This window comes from Peromyscus eremicus, chromosome 1 (assembly GCF_949786415.1).
Source record: "Peromyscus eremicus chromosome 1, PerEre_H2_v1, whole genome shotgun sequence".
In the NCBI taxonomy this organism is placed as follows: Eukaryota; Metazoa; Chordata; class Mammalia; order Rodentia; family Cricetidae; genus Peromyscus; species Peromyscus eremicus.
In genome coordinates, this window is record NC_081416.1 from 61,224,928 (window position 1) to 61,243,835 (window position 18,908).

Sequence of the window (18,908 nt, forward strand, 5' to 3'; positions counted from 1 at the left end):
GAGGGACCCTCTGGGAATAATGTGTGTTCCAGGAAAGTAGTGCTCACAGGGTCCCAGGGTCTTTCCAACATTCCCACCCACTCCTGTCCCCTGTATTCTGACTATCTGTCTGTCACCTTGCAGCTGGGTTTGCCTCTCCTTTGGTGTCAGAACCTCTGAGCCATCCCTGTTCTTCAGGTGCTCCTCATGTCCTGCTCTCAACTCTCATTGTCCCCCATCCATTCCTGCCCTGCTCTGTGAGTGTCCCAGTGACACAGTGAGGGTGAGGGCAAGTGCTAGGGGTCTGTGCCTAGAGACTGCGAACCCAAAGGTCAGATGACAGCAAACAACGCTGTGCACTGGAACCAGCTGGGCCTGGCCGGAAGCGTGTGGCGATCAGACCTTTGTAATCTACCTTGAGCTAGCAGGGTGCCCTCTGGCCTGGCCTGCACCTCTGGGTGAGATCTGACTAGTAGGTCAGCTGGTCCAAGAAGCACAACTAGCAGGGAGTACCATTCTAGGTCTCAGGAGCCCAGACAGTGGGCAGGGCTGTTGTCTAGCAGATAGTGATACTGTCTACTCTGACTAGTCCTTGTCTACAGTTCCCTCTGAGCTTCTGGCCATGGGGTCAGAGTGTCCTTGCAACCTGAACAGTGTGATTTAGCAGAAGAGGTTCTTCTGAAGAGGAAACCTTCAGACAGGATCCATGCCCCCTCCCTGTGCAAGTTATAAATTCCATGCAGATTTAGCCTCCCATTGGTAGAGACCTGCTTTTCTTCATGGTGAGTGTCTAGGGGTTGGTTGATACTGCTATAAGACTTAAGGGATAAGTGTTCTTTCCCAGCATTCAGTGAGGCTACAGATCCTTATCTGGGACTCTGCCACATCTAGCTACCCTGCTTGGAGCTTTCTAGGCCCCAAAAGCCTCTTCTTGCCTAAAGGCTTCAGCCACACCTTTCTGAGCCTTCCTCTGGCCATACTGCTGAATCCTTGACACAGGATAGAACTAGGAAAGGCTGCTCCTTTGCCAGCCTTTAGCTACAGCCCCTGCCTTTCTTTTTTTTTTTTTTTTTTTAATTTTTATTTTGCAATACAATTAAGTTCTACATACAGGCACAGATTCCCTTGTTCTCCCCCCTCCCGCCCCCCTCACCTTCCCCCCAGCCCGCCCCCCATTCCAATCTCCTCCAGGGCAAAGCCTTCCCCACAGACTGAGATCAACCTGGTGGACTCAGTCCAGGTAGGTCCAGTCCCCTCCTCCCAGGCCGAGCCAAGCGACCCTGCATAGGCCCCAGGTTTCAAACAGCCGACTCATGCAATGAGCACAGGACCCAGTGCCACTGCCTGGATGCCTCCCAAACAGATCAGGCCAATCAACTGTCTCACCCACTCAGAGGGCCTGATCCAGTTGGTGACCCCTCAGCCATTGGTTCATATTTCATGTGTTTCCGTTTGTTTGGCTATTTGTCTCTGTGCTTTATCCGACCTTGGTCTCAACAATTCTCGCTCATATAAACCCTCCTCATTCTCACTAATTGGACTCCCAGAGATCCACCTGGGGCCTAGTCATGGATCTCTGCATCCAGATCCCTCAGTAGTTGGATGAGGTTTCTAGCACGACAATTAGGGTGTTTGGCCATCCCATCACCAGAGTAGGTCAATTCGGACTGTCTCTCGACCATTGCCAGCAGTCTGTTGTGGGGGTATCTTTGTGGATTTCTGTGGGCCTCTCTAGCACTTTGTTTCTTCCTATTCTCATGTGGTCTTCCTGGAAAACAGGACCCCAAGAAAGACACAGGGATCGCCCAATGACAGAGAAATGGAATGAGATCTACATGAACAGCCTGGACATGAGTGGGGGTAGTGAAGGGCGAGGGTCGAGGGAAAGAGAGCTTGGGTGAGTGGGAGATCCCAGCTGGATCAACAACAGAGAGGGAGAACAAGGAATAGGAGACCATGGTAAATGAAGACCACATGAGAATAGGAAGAAACAAAGTGCCCCTGCCTTTCTTAATGAGCCATCAGATCTAGAAACAGCAGGGCCTGACATATTAGGAGCCTGTAAACATTGGTGGGTTCTTAGATGAGGGTCCCATGTAGGAGTAGGCAAGCCTTTTCCATGTTGAAGCCTGTCTTAGTTACTATTGTATTGCTTTGAAGAGATAGCATGACCAAGGCAACTCTTTTTCCCCCCTTTGGTTTTTCGAGACAGGGTTTCTCTGTGTAGCTTTGGAGCCTGTCCTGGAACTTGCTCTGTAGACCAGGCTGGCCTCGAACTCACAGAGATCCTCCTGCCTCTGCCTGCCAAGTGCTGGGATTAAAGGTGTGCACCACCACCGCCCAGCTAAGGCAACTCTTATGAAAGAGAGCATTTAATTGGGGACTTGCTTACAGTTTTAGAAGATTAGTCTATAATCATCATGACAGATAGGAAGCAGATAGGCATGGTACTGGAACAGTAGTTAAGATCTTTACATCCTGAACTGCAGGCAGAGAGAGAGAGAGAGACAGAGACAGAGAGACAGAGAAACAGAGACAGAGAGACAGAGAGAAACAGAGACAGAGACAGAGAAACACAGAGAGAGAGAGAGAGAGAGAGACACAGAGACAGAGAAACAGAGACAGAGAGAGAAACACAGAGAGAGAGAGAGAGAGACTGGTCCTGGCATGGGCTTTTGAAACCTCAAAGCCTATTCTCATTGACACACCTCCTCCAACAAGACCATATCTCCTAATCCTTCCCAAACAGTTCCACTAACTGGTGACTATATTCAAATATATGAGCCTGTATATGAAGGGGTCCTTCTCATTCTAACCACTACAGAGTCCTTATCATGTTTCTAGATTGAATGTTTGGGCCCCATTTGACTGGGAGCAGGAGTAAGCAACTGTTAATACTACAAGGCTAAGATAATGTGTTTGCAGAGGCCCAGGCCTGGCGGCGTGGGGAAATTGCTTATCCATGTCTGGGCAACAGGGACTTCATGAATCTGTCCTGTCCCATATGTTCCCACTGTGGAATGGTTCTGGCACAGGACTGAATCTCAGGTACGTTATGCAGCTTTGCCCATCTTTCCCTCAGAGCCTTCTAGGGGCAAGGAAATAGGGACATCTCTGTTTGACTTCAGCCTTCATCCTAGCACGTGGAGTATGATGTATGACTCCAGCCAAATAGCACATGCCGCCATTCCTAAGAGAAAGTAGCTCAGGGTCCTCCTAGAGGGAAGAGAAGGGGTTCAGGCTGGAATCCCAGACAGCGTGCTTGATCTGACTCTGATTGGGGAAGGCCATACATAGTAACCCAAGGTAGGTATGCTTGTCTTGTTACAGGACTGACCAGCTGGGCATGTTTACACACAAGGAGTTCGAGCAGCTGGCCCCTGTCCTAGATGGCTTCAGCCTCATGACATATGACTACTCCACATCACAGCAGTGAGTATGGGCTAGTAGGATGCTGTAGGTACAGTGAGTCTTGAGGAAGATACAGACCTGCACCTTGGTCTCTCAAGCAGACATCTGCCTGTGGGCTCTGTGGCTCAGCATAGATGGACAGTCACTTTCTCTGCACCTGAATGCTGCCAGATGGAAGCTGATGGTGTTGTACCTGCCCCATTGTCAGGAGAGGTGTTTCTTTGGGAAGTCTCTCCCTGGGTGGAGCTTTTTTACCAGTGACATCAGCATAGTATGTCTGCTACCTCTGTTTTCCTTGGGCCTTGGCCCGAGCTGCATGTCTACTGACCCTTCCACCTTCCTTGCCCAGTATTTCATACCTGTTCCTACTGCTCTAGGGATGGGGAGGTTATACATTAGTACGCTGTCACATTCAGAGCTATAGGATTTTGGTCCCATCAAAAAGTGCTAGGGCCGCTTTGCCTATGGTACTCAATGATAAGTTTATGGTTCTGCCCCTTTAAAAAAAAAAATGTAATGTGTTCAGTGTCTCATTTTTCTAAGATTTATTTTATTATTTTTAATTATACATATGCATGTCTCTGTTTGGGGGTATAAGCATGTATGGGGGTTCTCAAGGAGGCCAGAGGTGTTGGATCCCCTGGAGCTGGAGTTACAGGCACTTGTAAGCCTCTGGATGAGGTGCTGCAACTGAACTCAGGTCCTCTGGAAGAGCAGTGTAAGCTCTTAACTGCTGAGCTCTCTCTCCAGCCCTGATTTTTTTTTTCTCTGTAGGGTCTCACTATATCCCAGGCTGGTCTTGAACTCACTTTATATCAAGGCTGGCCTTATACTTTGAGCAGATGTGTGCCACCATGTCCAACTTCTTCCCAACTCTTTTTTTTTTTTTTTTTTCAAAGACAGGATTTCTCTGTGTAGCCCTGACTGTCCTGGAGCTCACCATGTAGACCAGGCTGCCTTGAACTCACAGAGATCGCCTGCTTCTGCCTCCTGAGTGCTGAGATTATGTGTGTGCCACTACACCTGGCTTCCCAGTTCTTGAAAGGCATTTACCATGACACAGAAGGAAATGGGCCCACGTGGATAACCTAGAGGACTGGAGTCAGACACAGAGCTTCCTGCCGGCTGCTAAGAGTGTCCCCATTCTCCATTGAATTTGCAGGCCTGGCCCTAATGCTCCATTGTCATGGATTCGAGCCTGTGTCCAGGTCCTAGACCCCAAGTCACAGTGGCGAAGCAAGATCCTCCTGGGGCTGAACTTCTACGGCATGGATTACGCCACCTCCAAGGATGCCCGTGAGCCTGTCATTGGGGCCAGGTGAGCCCAGGACCCTCCGGGTCACATTCCAGGTGTGGCCCAGTCAGAGGTGTGGGTTTCAGTCCCTGGAGAGGGAGAAAAGTTGGGACTGAGAAGGTTAGGGGTAGGTCCTTTTGGGCTTTGCAGACTGTGGGGGGTCTGAGATATGGGTTGAATAGAAAGCCCCAGTTCTCTGTTGGACACAACCCAGACCCATGAGGGCTAGCACCTACCCCACAGCGTTGGTGCCATAGCCAAGGTCTACTTCCATGGTACAATTGTCCAGCCACTGGGGAGAGGGTTGGAGGTGGCTGGGTGCCATAGCCAAGGTCTGCTTCCATGGTACAGTTGTCCAGCCACTGGGGAGAGGGTTGGAGGTGGCCGGCTGGGTTTGGCGTGACTTAGCACGTGGCTCCTCTGGGCAGTGTCTGTGTCATGTGGGCCTGGCCAGGACTGCTTCTTCCTTTTCTGGGTTCATCATTTCCTGCACTTATGGTCTCTTCCAATGTCTTGGCTCTGTGGTTTTAATAGTGTGAGCCCAGGCGTCTCTGTGTTTTACAGTATTGCTTCCACTTTCTCCTGTGCTTTTCCTGTGTACTCATCTCCCCACTGCACTAGCTGCAGAACTAGCTGCTGGGTCTCAGCACTTGGATCACCTCAATCTGCTCACCTGTGCTCAGTGTCCATCAAGCTCTCCATGGACTCTGCACTCACACTTGTTTTTCCTTTTTTGAGACAGGGTTTCTCTGTATAGCCCTGGCTGCCCTGGAACTTGATCTGTAGACCAGGCCGACCTTGAACTCAGAGATCCACCTGCCTCTGCCTTCCGAGTGCTGGGATTAAAGGCCTGTGCCACCACCGCCTGGCCACACTCACACTTTTTACCAGGTTTAGAAAGCATTTGGTAGTTTCCTCTGCTCTCTTCCTCCCTCTCTGCTCCTCAGACAAGAGTGTGTGTGGTGTGTGCTGGCCTGGTTAGATTGCCCCTTGGCTCCTGAGATGTGTTAGACTTCAGATGTTTCTCTTTTGATTTTGGTTGCTTTCTGTTGCTGTCTCCCAGGCTCGTTTCTTTTGCCATTCCCTCTCTGCTATTAACTCCATCCTGGTTCTTTTTGTCTCATATCTATGAGTTTTCTAGTTCTTATTTTACACCTTTGTGGATTCATTTGTGGTGATGCTTAAGGTCTCCCTCTGTGAATTCTGACTTCTGGGTCAGTACTGGTTGGCATCTACTGGTGACTTCTCTCTCAATGAGGGGGTGGGGACTGTTGTGTAGCCCTCTTTGAGGGTGTTAGATGTACTGAATTTCACTATTAGCATTCTTACAAATCTGGGCCAGTCTTTGTTCTAGGGTCAGCTAGTTGGTTAGAACCCTAACTAGGCTGGGCAATGGCAGCGCACACCTTTAATCCCAGTACTCGGGAGACAGAGCTAGGCAGATCTCTGTGAGTTCAAGGCCAGCCTGGTCTACAGAGTGAGAGATCCAGGACAGGCTCCAAAAAAGAACCCTAACTGAGCACAATGGTGCATATCTTTAATTCTAATACCTGGAAGGCTGAGGCAGGTGGGTTTCTGTGAGTTTTGGGACGGCCTGGTCTATGTAGCAAGTTCCAGGCCAGCCAGGGATATGTACTGAGACCCTATTTCAAACAAAAGGAAGCCATTTAAACTAACCACTTTCCAAGTGGTTTTCCTTGGAGAATACTGTCCAGGAACTGAGATTTGGTTGTCATTGCCCACTGGATGCAGCTTTCTGAGGGTTTCTGTAGGACCCCTCGGCACATCCTGTGGAGGGTGCAGTGCACATCACCAAGGGCGGGTGCCTTGTGCTGAGTACTGATGTTCTACCCAGTCTCGGCTTCAAGGTTTCTCTCCATTTTAGCCCTGGACAAAGCCAGAGCTGACTTGGGTGGCCTGTAGCTGAGCTCAGGGAGTGGAAAGGTTGGAGCACTTCTCTGTGGCCCCTGGTTGTTTGTGTTTTGGGACGGTACACTCATCAAAGCTGAGACTGCCTCTCATCCAACCACTCTTCCATTGGTCTCTCCATGGTGGGGCATCATTAGGGTGGGCCATGCTCCAAAGTCATGGATGGGAGTTCTGTCTTCCCTACACATCCGTACTCTTCTGTCGCCACACAACTGGTCCCAACATCAGGGGTTCATCACAGACTTGAGTTCTCCTGGCCCATAGTGCTGGTCTTGCTTTGTGTCATGAGCCTAGGTCTAATAGCAGACAAGGTAGGGTAGGGTTGCTGACTGAGAAGGACCCTGCACATGGCACATGGGGCAGACAGGGTGGGAAGCTGGTCAAGGCCTTGGTGGCCGGCCACCTGCTGTTTTCCAGTAAAATGTTGAGACACCTTTCACAGCGATGCCCTGTGCCTGCAGATGTGTGTGACAAGAACTAGACATGATTGCCACACAGGTGAAGACTACTACTGCTCCACTTGGGAGCACACATATCTACACAGACTGTTCTTAGCCTCCTGGCTCATCAGATTTGCCTAGCTAAGGAAGGAAGGTACTACCTCTCATTCCTTATCTTGCTGATGGTTCCTGTGAGACAAGTTGAAGGACATGGGCCTACCCAAGGAAAACAATTAGGCAAAGAAAGTGATTTCCCGGGCCTAGGCCTGGCCAGCTGATTGCTTTTGCCAGCCTGCTTGTGCAGAAAGATGCTGCCTGCCCAGCCTCACCTTGTCAGGGCTGCAGTCTAGATGCCCACTCAGCAGGGCCACTTCCCCCAGACTGGAATAAACAACCAGTCAGACTTCCTCACACAGCCATCCTCACGGCTGCAGAGCCAACCGCAGCACTAACTCTGCAAGGCTGACTCCTGCCTCAAGGGTCCTTCTCAGGGAGCAGAAGCCCCTCACCTTGGTTCTGGTCTATGGGGCTGGTCTGCAGGGAGAGAAACCTAGGAGGACAGAGCAAGAGTGCCCCACAGGCCCTGCTGCCTACAGGTAGTTTTATGCTTGGTGACTGCTAGAGTCTTTTCTTGGGAGACCTCTGGCTCAGAACTGCCGAAGTGGGCACAGCTCCTGCTACTCAATTGTTGCCAGGCTTTCAGATCCACAAAATGCCCTTCCTGATCTCACCTCACCCCCAATGACATCTGACCCCTTTCTGCAGACAAGCTGCCTACGCTTATTCCTTACCCCACCCCTTAGAGCCTTTCCCTTTACACCCCCATGGCCATGCCTCAACTCTGTGCTGTCCACTCTTGACTCAGAATTAGCTTTCTAGGAGCGCAGGGTGAGATGGGCTTCCTATTGGGGGGTGTCCTGTGGGGTCTTCTCCTTCCAGTGCCTGAATCTGGGGTAATCACCCTTATTTCTGGAAATGCTATGCTTTCAGCTCAGCCTTCCCTCACCTTCTGCCTTCACCTTCTGCTGTTGGCACCAAAGCACCAAGTTTCTGTTTTACTGATGTCACTGTCAACTGCAGTTGGGCCTGAGTCTCAGGTAGAGTAAATTGCTGCTCCCAGCCCATACACACTCTGTTTGCTGCCAGGTGACATTGTTCATAGGGTCCCCTCCCAGGCCACGTCGTTCCAAAGTGAAGAGCTCTCATCCTTTCGTCCTGTGTGTCTCCTCCCCCTGGGATGTGTGCAAGGCAAGGTAGCAAGACAGGATGGATCCAGTACTGTGGCTCTTCTTTGTCCCTGCTGCCAAAATTCACAGAAACTATGTGTTCTCCTCCTCATCTCCTTCTTGTTCTTGTTTTCTTTTGTTTTGGAGGTAGTCATACTCTGTAGCCCAGGCTGGCTTTAGTCTCATGACAATCCTCATGTGTCAAGCCTGAGCTAGCTCCAGTTCCCAGATCTTACGCTTTCTACTTAGTTTGTTCTCCCAAACTGCAAACATCATCTGACAACCCATGCTGGAGTGAAGGATTCCTTCCCCTCAAGGTCCCCAGGCCATGACATGGGCACCCTGGCTTTAAGTGGCTTTCACTGACCAAATTTAGACCTCAGGCATGAACCCCTCTGCCAGGACACGTAGCAGATCAGGCTAGTCAATGGTTCTTGTCTCCATAGAATGGACAGTACTTTATTGGGGGCCCCATACCACAGACATGAGAAGCCCCCAGAGGAGACTGTATCTGCTGAGTAGCCAATGGAGATCTGCCTTGAGGTGTGAGAGACCTTTAAACCTATGGAGCCATGAGTGTCTGACTCAAGGTGTTGCTGCTCACAGGGCAGGTTTAGGGGTGGCTCTGCCATCGGCCATCTCCTCCCAGGAGATCTGGTGCTGGGAAGGGGAGGGTCTCATCAGTGTCCTATCCATGGCAGGCCTAGGGCTGGCTTCAGAGCCCTGTGGGAAGCCAAGGGAGTTCCAAGGAAGAGCCTCTATATACAACTTGAGCCCAGAACTGGTCCTGGGTAGGAGTAGCCAGGTCTGCTGTGTACAAGGTATCTTCACGCCTAGGTCTCAGTGAGTGCACTCAGCCCACAGGCCTGCACTTGTCCTGGTCTCAGTGATGGAGCACCAGTTTGAGCTGCAGCACTTTCTCATGTCAGAGCCACCCTTGGTTAGGCTTTGGCCACAGGTGGACACAGTTAACCAGAGGTCGCAGCATAGCAGGCAGGTCTTCTGTCATCTGCACCTGTTGCCTTTACTCAGCATTAGTCTTCACACTCGGAAGGTTGTACCCACTGAGCATCTCAGCTTTGCTGCTGGAGCTGCCATTCCTGCCCTTTCCGGCTACCCCACCAGTGGCAGCAACCATTTGACACCGTCAGCCTCGTTCTTCCTTCTGTCTAGGGCCCAACTCTGCCTGCTGCTCACCCACCAGATTTCCTTAGACCAGTGTGTGGGGTTAAGGGAATGTCATAGACAGGGCCTCTACAAGGGTTTTCACTGACTTTTTTCCCAAAGCAGGATTTCTTTCAGGTTGACGGCACAGAGAATCATGGGGCCATGGGTCACAGTCTCTTCCCTGTTGTGGTCCAACCCCTCTGGTGGAGTTGAACCCAGATAAGAGAGGTAGCCGTGAGACCTGTCCCCTGCTGACAAGGCCCAGCTGCTGTCCTCTAGGCACCCAGGCCAGGGACAGCATCTAGGCCCTAGATTCTAGGGAAAGGTGTTAGGGGACTTACTGGCTAAGGTCCAGCTGCTCCTCAAGAACACAGCTTAGTAGGATGCAGCCCCTTCATGTCAGTCACCACAAGTTCTTCTACTAATGGCCCCATCAGGGCAGATAATGACCTGGTGTGAGATGCAGGTGAGTTTCTTCAGGTCTTTAGGATTCAGTTGCCCTTTTTGTGAGAATCCAAGCAGGGTCTCAGGATGATTTGCCAGCCTACCTTAGCCTCCAGCACAGAGCCCCAGTCCTCTCCAAGTGAGACATGGTTCAGCCACCTAACCATCTGCTCCATCTGTAGATGGAGCCAAGGCCCTGAGATAGGGGCGATTGGCCACTTCACTCAAGCCAGTGGCTGTGGTACGTTTGCCTCTACCAGCCAGGCAGACCATCTGTGCCCTGTGGTGGGATCTGCAGAGTAGTGCCCCTTTTTGATATGACCAGAGCCCCTAGTGAAACTTGGGGGTAGCCTGCTCATTGCCTGTCTTTAGAGTTATGGCACCCCTCACAGTAGCAGAAACTGAGGTTCAGGGTGCCTGTCCTGGTCCCTTCACTTGACGGACTCAGCATGACTAAGCTGATTATCACAGCCACTGCACATACACGAGTTCTCATGCACTTACTGGACAGCTCTCTCTTCCTTTCTACCCCATGAAAGCTGAACTCACGTGGGCTGTGTCCCCTGGCTCCACCCTGCCTCCCGGCCATAGAATCATCCTGGTGATGAGCCACAGTTTACTTGGTGATGTGATGAATCAAGACCAGCTGGCCAGGAAGTGTGTGGGATCCTCCCAGCATGGGCTCTTGATGCTCCCAACATGGTGATGCTGTAATTATCCTGTGATACATTTGGAAGCCATCATGGTCCAGGCAGCCTGTCAAATGGAGCCAGCCTTGGTGCTAATGATTATCCCTACCCTGTGATGCCAAGGCCAGTTCCATTATCAGCATATCTGATAACTTTGTGTACTGTGGTGAGAAGCTCCTAACTATGGCAAAGATAGAAACCAGATGAAGATGAGGCCTGGCAGCATGGTCCTCATTCCTACCCATCCTGCATTTGCATCTCTCACCCTAGATGGCCCGAGAAAGAACCTGGGCCACTTCCCTGAGTCCATCCTTGCTCAGCCCCAGCTGCCTTTGTGCATATCAACATGTCTAGAACATTCCAACCAAACCCACTTATACAGCCCTGCTTTTTGTTGTTATGAATTTATTTTTGGGATGGGAAAGCACACATATGCCACAGCACTTGTGTGAAGGTCAGAGAACAACATGCAGAAATTGGTTCTTTCCTTTCACTGTATGGGTTCTGGGGATCAAACTCGGGTCATCTGGCTTGGTGGCAAGTACCTTTACCCATGAGCCATTTCACTGGCCCTGTTTTGTTTCTTAATTTTTTTTAAATTTATTTTTATTTTATGTGCATTGGTATTTTGCCTACACGTATATCTATGTGAGGGTATCAGATCTTGGAGTTATAGATAGTTGTGAGCTGCCATGTAGGTGTTGAGAATTGAACCCAGGTCCTCTAGAACAGCAGTCAGTGCTCTTAACCACTGAGCCATCTCTCCAGCACCTAATAAAAGGAATTTTTATTTTGTTTTTACTTTTGATTATGTGTATCATGGTGGGAGGGTGTATATGAATACACATGTCAGAGATGTCAGATCCCCCTGGAGCTGGAGTTACAGGTGGGTGTGACCCACCCAGTGTGGGTACTGGGGACTGTAGAACACTGTGACACATTCTTAACTGTGGAGCCACCATTCCAGCCCCTGTTGTTTGTTTGTTTTGTTTTTTGAGACAGGGTTTCTCTGTGTAGTCCTGGCTGACCTGGAACTCACTCTGTAGATCAGGCTGGTCTTGAACTCTGGGATTAAAGGTGTGTGCCATCACTGCTGCTTCTAGCCCCTATTGTTGTTTTTTTAAGTGAATTTTTAAGTTTTCTTAAATGTATATATTTATATATTGAGCATTTTCCCCTTCTTGTCTTCATCCTCCTTTTCCTCACCTCTTCCGCCTGCTTTTAGTCTCTCACATCCTCTAGACAGTTTGACTTCTGCTTTTCTGTGTGTGTGTTGGGGGGGGGGGTGTATGATTTTATATAGCTACATAAAATTTAGGAATCACAAATAAGAAAGAACGTATGTTACTACTCTGAGATTGACTTAATTCACTAAAATAATTATCTCTGATTGCATCCATTTTCCTGCAAATAATGTGACTTCATTCTTCTGTTTGACAGCTCTGGTTTTTAGGACACCTCTTGACCAGATCCAAGAAAAAGGCTTTCTGTCACCTGCCAGTGAGTGTCAGCCTATGACACTGGCCTCGCTCAAGGCCTTTCTGGAGTTGATCCTCAGCTCAAGTGTCATGTGAGGGATACCCTAGGGAAATGATGGTACTCTCTATGGACTGAGCTTGCAGGATTGGGCCCAGGGCAGGTCAGGGTAGTGGAAATGCCAGAACTTCTGTCATGTAGGGGTGACTCCAGCCTAGCTCTAAAAAATTTACTTTTGGGTTAAGAGCACTCACTGTTCTTCCAGAGGACCCTGGTTCAATTCCCAGCACCCACGTGGCCATTTATAACTGTCTGTAGCTCCAGTTCCAGGGGATCTGACACTCTCACACAGACACACATGCAGGCAAAACACCAATGAACATAAAATAAAAATAAATAAATCGTAAGAAAAAGCTGGGTGGTGGGCATGTGGATATCTTCAGTTTGAGGCTAGCCTAGTCTGCAGAGCTAGTTCCAGGACAGCCAAAGCTACACAAAGAAACCCTGTCTTGAAAAACAAAACAAAAAGATTTACTTATTTATATTTTAATTTAAAAAAAAATTACTTTATGTGTGTGGGTGTTTTGCCTGCATGTATATCTGGACACCACATGCATGCATGGTGCCCACAGAGGCCAGAAGAGAATCCTCTGGAGTTACGGACAGTTGTGAGTCGCTATATGGGTGCTAAGAATTGAACCCTGGTCTTCTGGAAGAACAGCCAGTGCTCATAACTGCTCAGCCATCTCTCCAGCCCCTATTTATTTATCCATATGTGTATGAGTGTTCTGCCTGCATGTATGCATGTGCACCATGTGCATGCCTGGTGCTCATAGACGTAAGAAAAGAGGTGCAAAGCTCCTGGAACTAGAATTATGGACAGTTGTGAGCTACTATGTGGGTGCAAGGAACCAGTCTTGGGTCCTCTGCAAGAGCAGTAAGTGCTCTCAACTGCTGAGCCGTCTCTCCAGCCTGCCCCAATGTAGCTTTTGTTGTACTGGCCTGGCAGTGTGCCTAGCTGTAGTCAGTTCTTCACTGACTCTGGGTTTAGTGAGATGTCAGAGATCCATAAACAGATGAGCTAGAAAGGATCAGTGCAACAGTTGTGTGGAGTGGAATCTTGGTCTGAGTTACCACTCTAGGCCCCACCATGGAGACTGAGGGTCCGGTTGTAGATTTGATCTGAGACTCTGAGCAGTTTTGTCTTCTGGCCCTGTCTGTTAATCACAGTGGACTCATTAGGCTCTGGGCCAGGAAGGCCTGAGAACCTTTTTATCACTGGAAACATGGAGGACATCCTCTGTCCCTGGTGTGCTGAGCTTCTCTGGGAAGTGTCTAGGTAGGTTTTCACACATGGTTTCATCAGCATTCCTGACCCTTTCCTCTGAGGCTTTGTGTCATATCCTGTCCCACCACCCCCATTTCAAAGTGTGTAAATACTATATTCACAAAATTGTGTAACTCCAATTCCAAAACATTTCATTACACTCCAAAGAAGCCTTTTACCGCTTAGTAGTCATGCCTCAATCTCCCCAGTTCCTGTTGACCTCCTACCCTAGGTCATGTCCCTGAAGATTTGCCTGTTGTGTTATATGAAAATGGAATCACTCACTATGTAGTTGAGGCTTTTCTTAGCTTAGGGAAATGCCTAGTCCTTAATTCTCCTTCCTTGGAGTGGGTGTTGTGTCTCTGAGCTGGCCCCAACCCCTAGATTCAAGTATCTTCCTGACTGCAGGCATTCTAGCTTCTTATGTCTTAAATATTTACTGTACCTTCCTGTAGACATCAAGTGATGCCCGTGACCAGCTCTCCATGCCATCCTCTGGGCTTATTTACCTTTTCTGTACCTCTCCCTCCTCTCACCTAGGCTCCTTACCCCATTACTGTTTCCTGTCATCCTGCTTGCTTATGCCTGATCTCAGAAAGGTGTGTGTAATCTTTGCTGTTGTGCCTGGGAACCTGCCCTCAGATGGAGCTTCCTTCACATGGTGTTCCTCAGGAGTCACCTAAGCCCTAGAGGGCTCTAAGCCCAGGTCTTGGTTTCTGCTGTGCTTGGGAATTGGAGTATAGGTCTGAGTGTCTGTCCTGTACCCCACCCCCGGCATCTCTGCCCATCCTACAGACATCTGTAGACTGACTTCTGGAAGAAGGTTATCATGGGTGGGCCTAGAGAGGAGGCATAGGAAGGCACAGGAGGCCCTCAGCTATTGCTTCCTTCCTTGACAGATTGGCAGCCACCCTTGGTTCCCAGAACAGTTGCATTGACTCTTCCTCACACCTTCACCTGAGTCTCAATTCTTTGTCCTCAGAGCCTGCTTAGAGGAGCAGTTCCTGGGGTTCATGCTGAAGGGAGGAGACATAGGGTCCTTCTGCTCCCATAGGGTTGAGCATATGTACACATACTTACACACATACACTAGCTGAGAAAGAGAGACCCAGTTCTCTAAAGTATACTGGCTGAGACTCAGGAGACCTCAGGGCTTGTGAGTGTGGCCACAGAAGCAGGAGTAGCAGTGTATGCAGCCACAATCCCAAAGGCCCCCAGCCTTATGGCTTCTGCCACATGCCCTGCACATCTCAGGTTTTTCCAGAAAGTATTTCAGCTGATGTTGGGTGAAAAGCCACAAACTATGTTAGTACCTTCATTGGCATTTGAGTCAAGTAATAATCGGTGATCTTCTTCAGGGAGCTGATCTCCACAAACCCTTTAATATTTCCTGGGTGCTAGCCCTCCTGAATAGTCACGTGCTTTTGGTAAGTTTCAGAAGAGACTGGTGAAGACCAGAAAGACATGGTGCTGCATAGAGAACAGGCTGAGCAAAATGTGTCCACAAAGCCAGTGTGGTACACAGGCCTGTGATCTTAGCACTCAGCCTGGGCTACATAATGAGACTATCTCCAAATATAAGTGCCCACAGAACCATAGTGCAGGGTGGTTCTTGACACACTGTGTAGAGAAGACTGCAGCCACTCAGGTTATCAGGTTACTGCCATGGACATGAAGGGGGCACCTCAGTGTCCTGCATCAGCTCTCTGAGGAGTGGGTGCCACTGCCTCACCTTTCCCAGTACTACCCCACCTTCATTTGCTGTGTTCTGCATGCCACGGAGGAACCAGCTCAGCTCAGAGTTGGGGTGTTGTCTGAGGGGAAGAGTACAACTGTGCTTTCCCAAGCCTGGGGAGGTAGAACTGTGACCACAAGTGTGCAAAGAGTTCAGCTTGGGCCGAGAGGTGTCTAGTTAGAGCTATTTGTTCCCTACTCACCCTACCTTGTTCCTTGTGTCTTATTTGGTGTCTAGGAGGTTCTAATACCTGCAGAGTAGCTCCCATTCCATGTACCATAAGGCCAAGGCCATTCTCCAGGGATCTTCTCTGGAGCACTGCTGGACAAGATGACAGCTGTTCAAGTCTCCAGGATAACTTGGTGCTGCTGGGGTTCTGCCCTGCCCAGCACTGCAGCCTCCTTTTGTCAGAAGCCTAAGACAGCTGTAGCTCAGGTCTAGAAGGCAGCTCCTCTGCTACTCATCATCCCCTAACCCTCAATAATAGAGGCTTCCCTGACTCACAGGGCAGCGAGCTGGAGCCTCTGTTGCCCGCTGTGCCTTTTCTCAGAGTGTAGGTTAATACCCTGAAGACCTCCCACTTCAAGCCTCAGCAGCATGTATACTGTGACCACTCTTCTACAACGGGTCTTGATTGTACCTGCTGGACCAGGGAGAACTCTACCTGCAGACTCTCAGCTGCAGACAGAGGAGAATCTCCTAGGCCATCTATTAATGCACTTGTGACCATGACCTATAGCTGTCTCAGATGTGCATCCCACGGATGGACTGTGTGCCCTGGGTCCTCCTGGCCCCAGCAGTTGAGAAAGGCAACAGTACTGCAGCTCTGGAAATGAGGCAGCAATGTCCACCCGGGGAAACGAAAAGACAGCCTGTAGAAGCCAATGTTTCCGCCCCCTGCCCTGGAGAAAGCACTGTCCTTTAATCCTTAGCCCACAGCCTGGTGGAGCAGTTGAAGTCTAGGCACTGGATAGCTTGTTATCTGGGCTCTGGGCAGAGCAAGGTCAGAGCAGAGCATCAGGTGGTCTGAGTGCTGACTTCTAGGAGGCTCACAAAAAGTGCAGTTTTGTAGTACAGGACTTACGTGCAGTGGGACTTTGAGGTTTGACCACCCAAGCTTATTGGCTAAAAATAAAACTGAGTGCTGCTGGCTCTCTGTAAACCTTTAGGGACAATATATCCCTGGCCCTTTCTGTGATAGCCACATCCACATAGAAGTTGGGGGTTGGGGTGGGCTAGGGTATGTGGCTAGCTCTCACACCCATAACCTAATTTCTCCAGGTACATACAGACGCTGAAGGACCACAGGCCCCGAGTGGTATGGGACAGCCAGTCTGCGGAACACTTCTTTGAGTACAAGAAGTGAGTGACTTGTGGCCCACCATTTGTAGGCAGGAAGCCTTGTGGGGAGGACATTGATGAGGGAGCAATGGGAAGGACTGGTGAACCTTAATCCTAGTAGGAGGGTGTAGTAGCCCTTGGGCCTCGCCAGAAGGCAGGGTACATAGTCCCATTTCTCCTGCAGGAATCGCGGCGGGAGGCATGTTGTCTTCTACCCAACTCTGAAGGTATGTGCCATGTGCTTTGGCTGTCAACCATAATGCTGTGGTGGGGGTGACAGTTTGGGCCAGATGACAACCAGTACTTGCCATCTGCATTGGAGGTCTGTCCTGTGGTCTTGATTCCAGGCCACACACTGCCCCCATGTTTAGGAGAATTCTGGGTACACTGTGGGGGCGGTGAGAAAGTGGGTGGAGCAGGTGCCTACACCTCTGTCTGCCCCCAGTCTCTGCAGGTGCGGCTGGAGCTAGCCAGGGAGCTGGGCGTCGGGGTCTCCATCTGGGAGCTGGGCCAAGGCCTGGATTACTTCTATGACCTGCTGTAGGCTGGACAGCAATGCCCGAGTGAATATGGACTTTTCTAAGCCATGGAGTGACTGGTGAAATATAGGCCTCTTCTCTGTTTTCTGTGAGACGTCTCTATGGTCCTCAGCAGGGCCCACATGCATGAGTGTTTCCTGGCTTGGGATAAGAATTGGGGCCCCTCCTACTCACTGCTCATTGCTGCTTCCTGTGGGCCAGCTGAAAACACAGTTCCCATCCCTGTCATAGTCTGGCTCAGGGCTCAGCCTCTTGTGTGCTTTGCAAGGCCTGCGTTGGATTATGGGTTTCGAAGATGTGAACAATCAGATTCTTGTAGTCTGGCAAAAACAGCCTTTCCTAGCATCACGATAAAACCTGACAAGGACAGTACAGAGGGTCTACCTTCACACTTCAGTCACCTGCTTGCCACAGACACAGGTATGTGCTCAAGGTGCCTGGCAACTGCAGCAGGTTCCACAGCTATCCCCACTGAGCTTGATGTGACCAGGTTGTGGGGCCATGTTGGAAACTGGCCCAGAGAAACTGGCCTTAATTCTTTGAAACTCCCTGGACCACACCCCAGACTGTGTCCCCCAGGTGACAGAGGGACAGGGATTGCCTAGGGGGCAGCAGTAGGGCAGTGGACTGAGTGGGGCAGGTATGAGACCAGAGGGGTCTGTCTACCTAATGAACAGCAACAGGCTAAGCCAGTGCTGGGGAAATGGCTAAGAATTCTGAGGCATCAGCAGATGAGGAGTAGCTGTACCGCACCCCCTCATTCCAAGTTCCTTCGTCCATCACTTGTGTCTGGGCTCCTGCCCTCTCCTCATCCCCTGCTAAGTATGATCTTAAAGTAGTGATTCCTGATCCTACAGGCCCTTGGGTGGAGCTTTCTAATCCACTAGCCAGGGCCCAAGCCATAGAGGCCAGAAACCCTGACCAGGACTCTGCCCTGTGAGTTTCTGATGTGTAGCTCAGAATCCTGAGGGTTGGGAAGAAGAAGAAAGATGCTAAGGCCCAGGCCCAGCTCATAAAAGACATGGCCTAAACCTGTCACACTTGGAGTGGGTGAAGTCCCACCTAGCCATCAGTTGGACTTCCTACTGACTGTATCCTGCTGGAATAGAGGTGGTTCTGGCCACTCAGGTCAGTACAGTGAGGGCTGAGAACTCGGGGTGCTGGATCAGGGTATTGTGAGGTAGACAGACTGCCAACTGTCCGACACCTACAGAGGCCTTAGGTGCTACCCTTACCCCGCTGGCTCTGAGAGAGGGACATAGCCAAGCCAGGACAAGAAGGCCAGTGTGAGGGGACAGAGAGGCATCTTGGCCTCCTGTTCTATAAGAACGGTGGTCATCAGTGTGCTCATGTGCTATGTGTGCTACAGGGGTGGTAGGAGTGGGGATACTGGCTGACCAGTGACTAAGTCTGGGTCTCTCCAGCCTTGACTCTGAGGGTTTAGTGGGTGGGAGTACTCTGAATATAAGGAGTGACAGCCGGGCATGGTGGTGCACACCTTTAATCCCAGTACTCGGGAAGCAGACGCAGGCAGATCTCTGTGAGTTTGAGGCCAGCCTGGTCTACAAAGCAAGTTCCAGGATCACAGAGGAACCCTGTCTCAAAAAACAAACAAACAAACCACACACCCACACCCAACCACACACACACACACACAGTGAGTGACATGGAGCTTACCTGGTTTGGGGCAGAGCACTGGAGAAGTAACAGCAGCGGGCTGGGGAACAGCCTGCTGTGAGCAGATGGAGTGACCAAGGTGGTTTGGGGACAAGGCAGTACGGGTCAGAGTGCCATAGGCAAGGGTCCTAATTGGGGTGGGGGTGGGGGCGTCAAATGGTGGGACACAGAAAAGTAGCCAGTTCACTTCTCGATTTCTTTTTCCTCATTGGTGCTGGACATTGACCCCAGAGC

The 18,908-nt window shown here is 50.3% G+C and overlaps 1 protein-coding gene across 1 annotated transcript in view; it reads left to right on the plus strand.

The window, feature by feature from the left end:
• Chid1 (chitinase domain containing 1) overlaps positions 1 to 17,081 on the plus strand; it is a 37,952-nt gene extending 20,871 nt beyond the window's left edge. The window contains exons 9-13 of the mRNA XM_059264422.1: positions 3,310 to 3,411; positions 4,553 to 4,708; positions 16,399 to 16,479; positions 16,643 to 16,685; positions 16,904 to 17,081. Of these exons, the coding sequence (XP_059120405.1) occupies positions 3,310 to 3,411; positions 4,553 to 4,708; positions 16,399 to 16,479; positions 16,643 to 16,685; positions 16,904 to 17,002 (481 nt within the window). The 3' untranslated portion in view covers positions 17,003 to 17,081. The remainder of the gene's footprint in view (positions 1 to 3,309; positions 3,412 to 4,552; positions 4,709 to 16,398; positions 16,480 to 16,642; positions 16,686 to 16,903) is intronic.
• Positions 17,082 to 18,908: the final 1,827 nt, after the last annotated feature.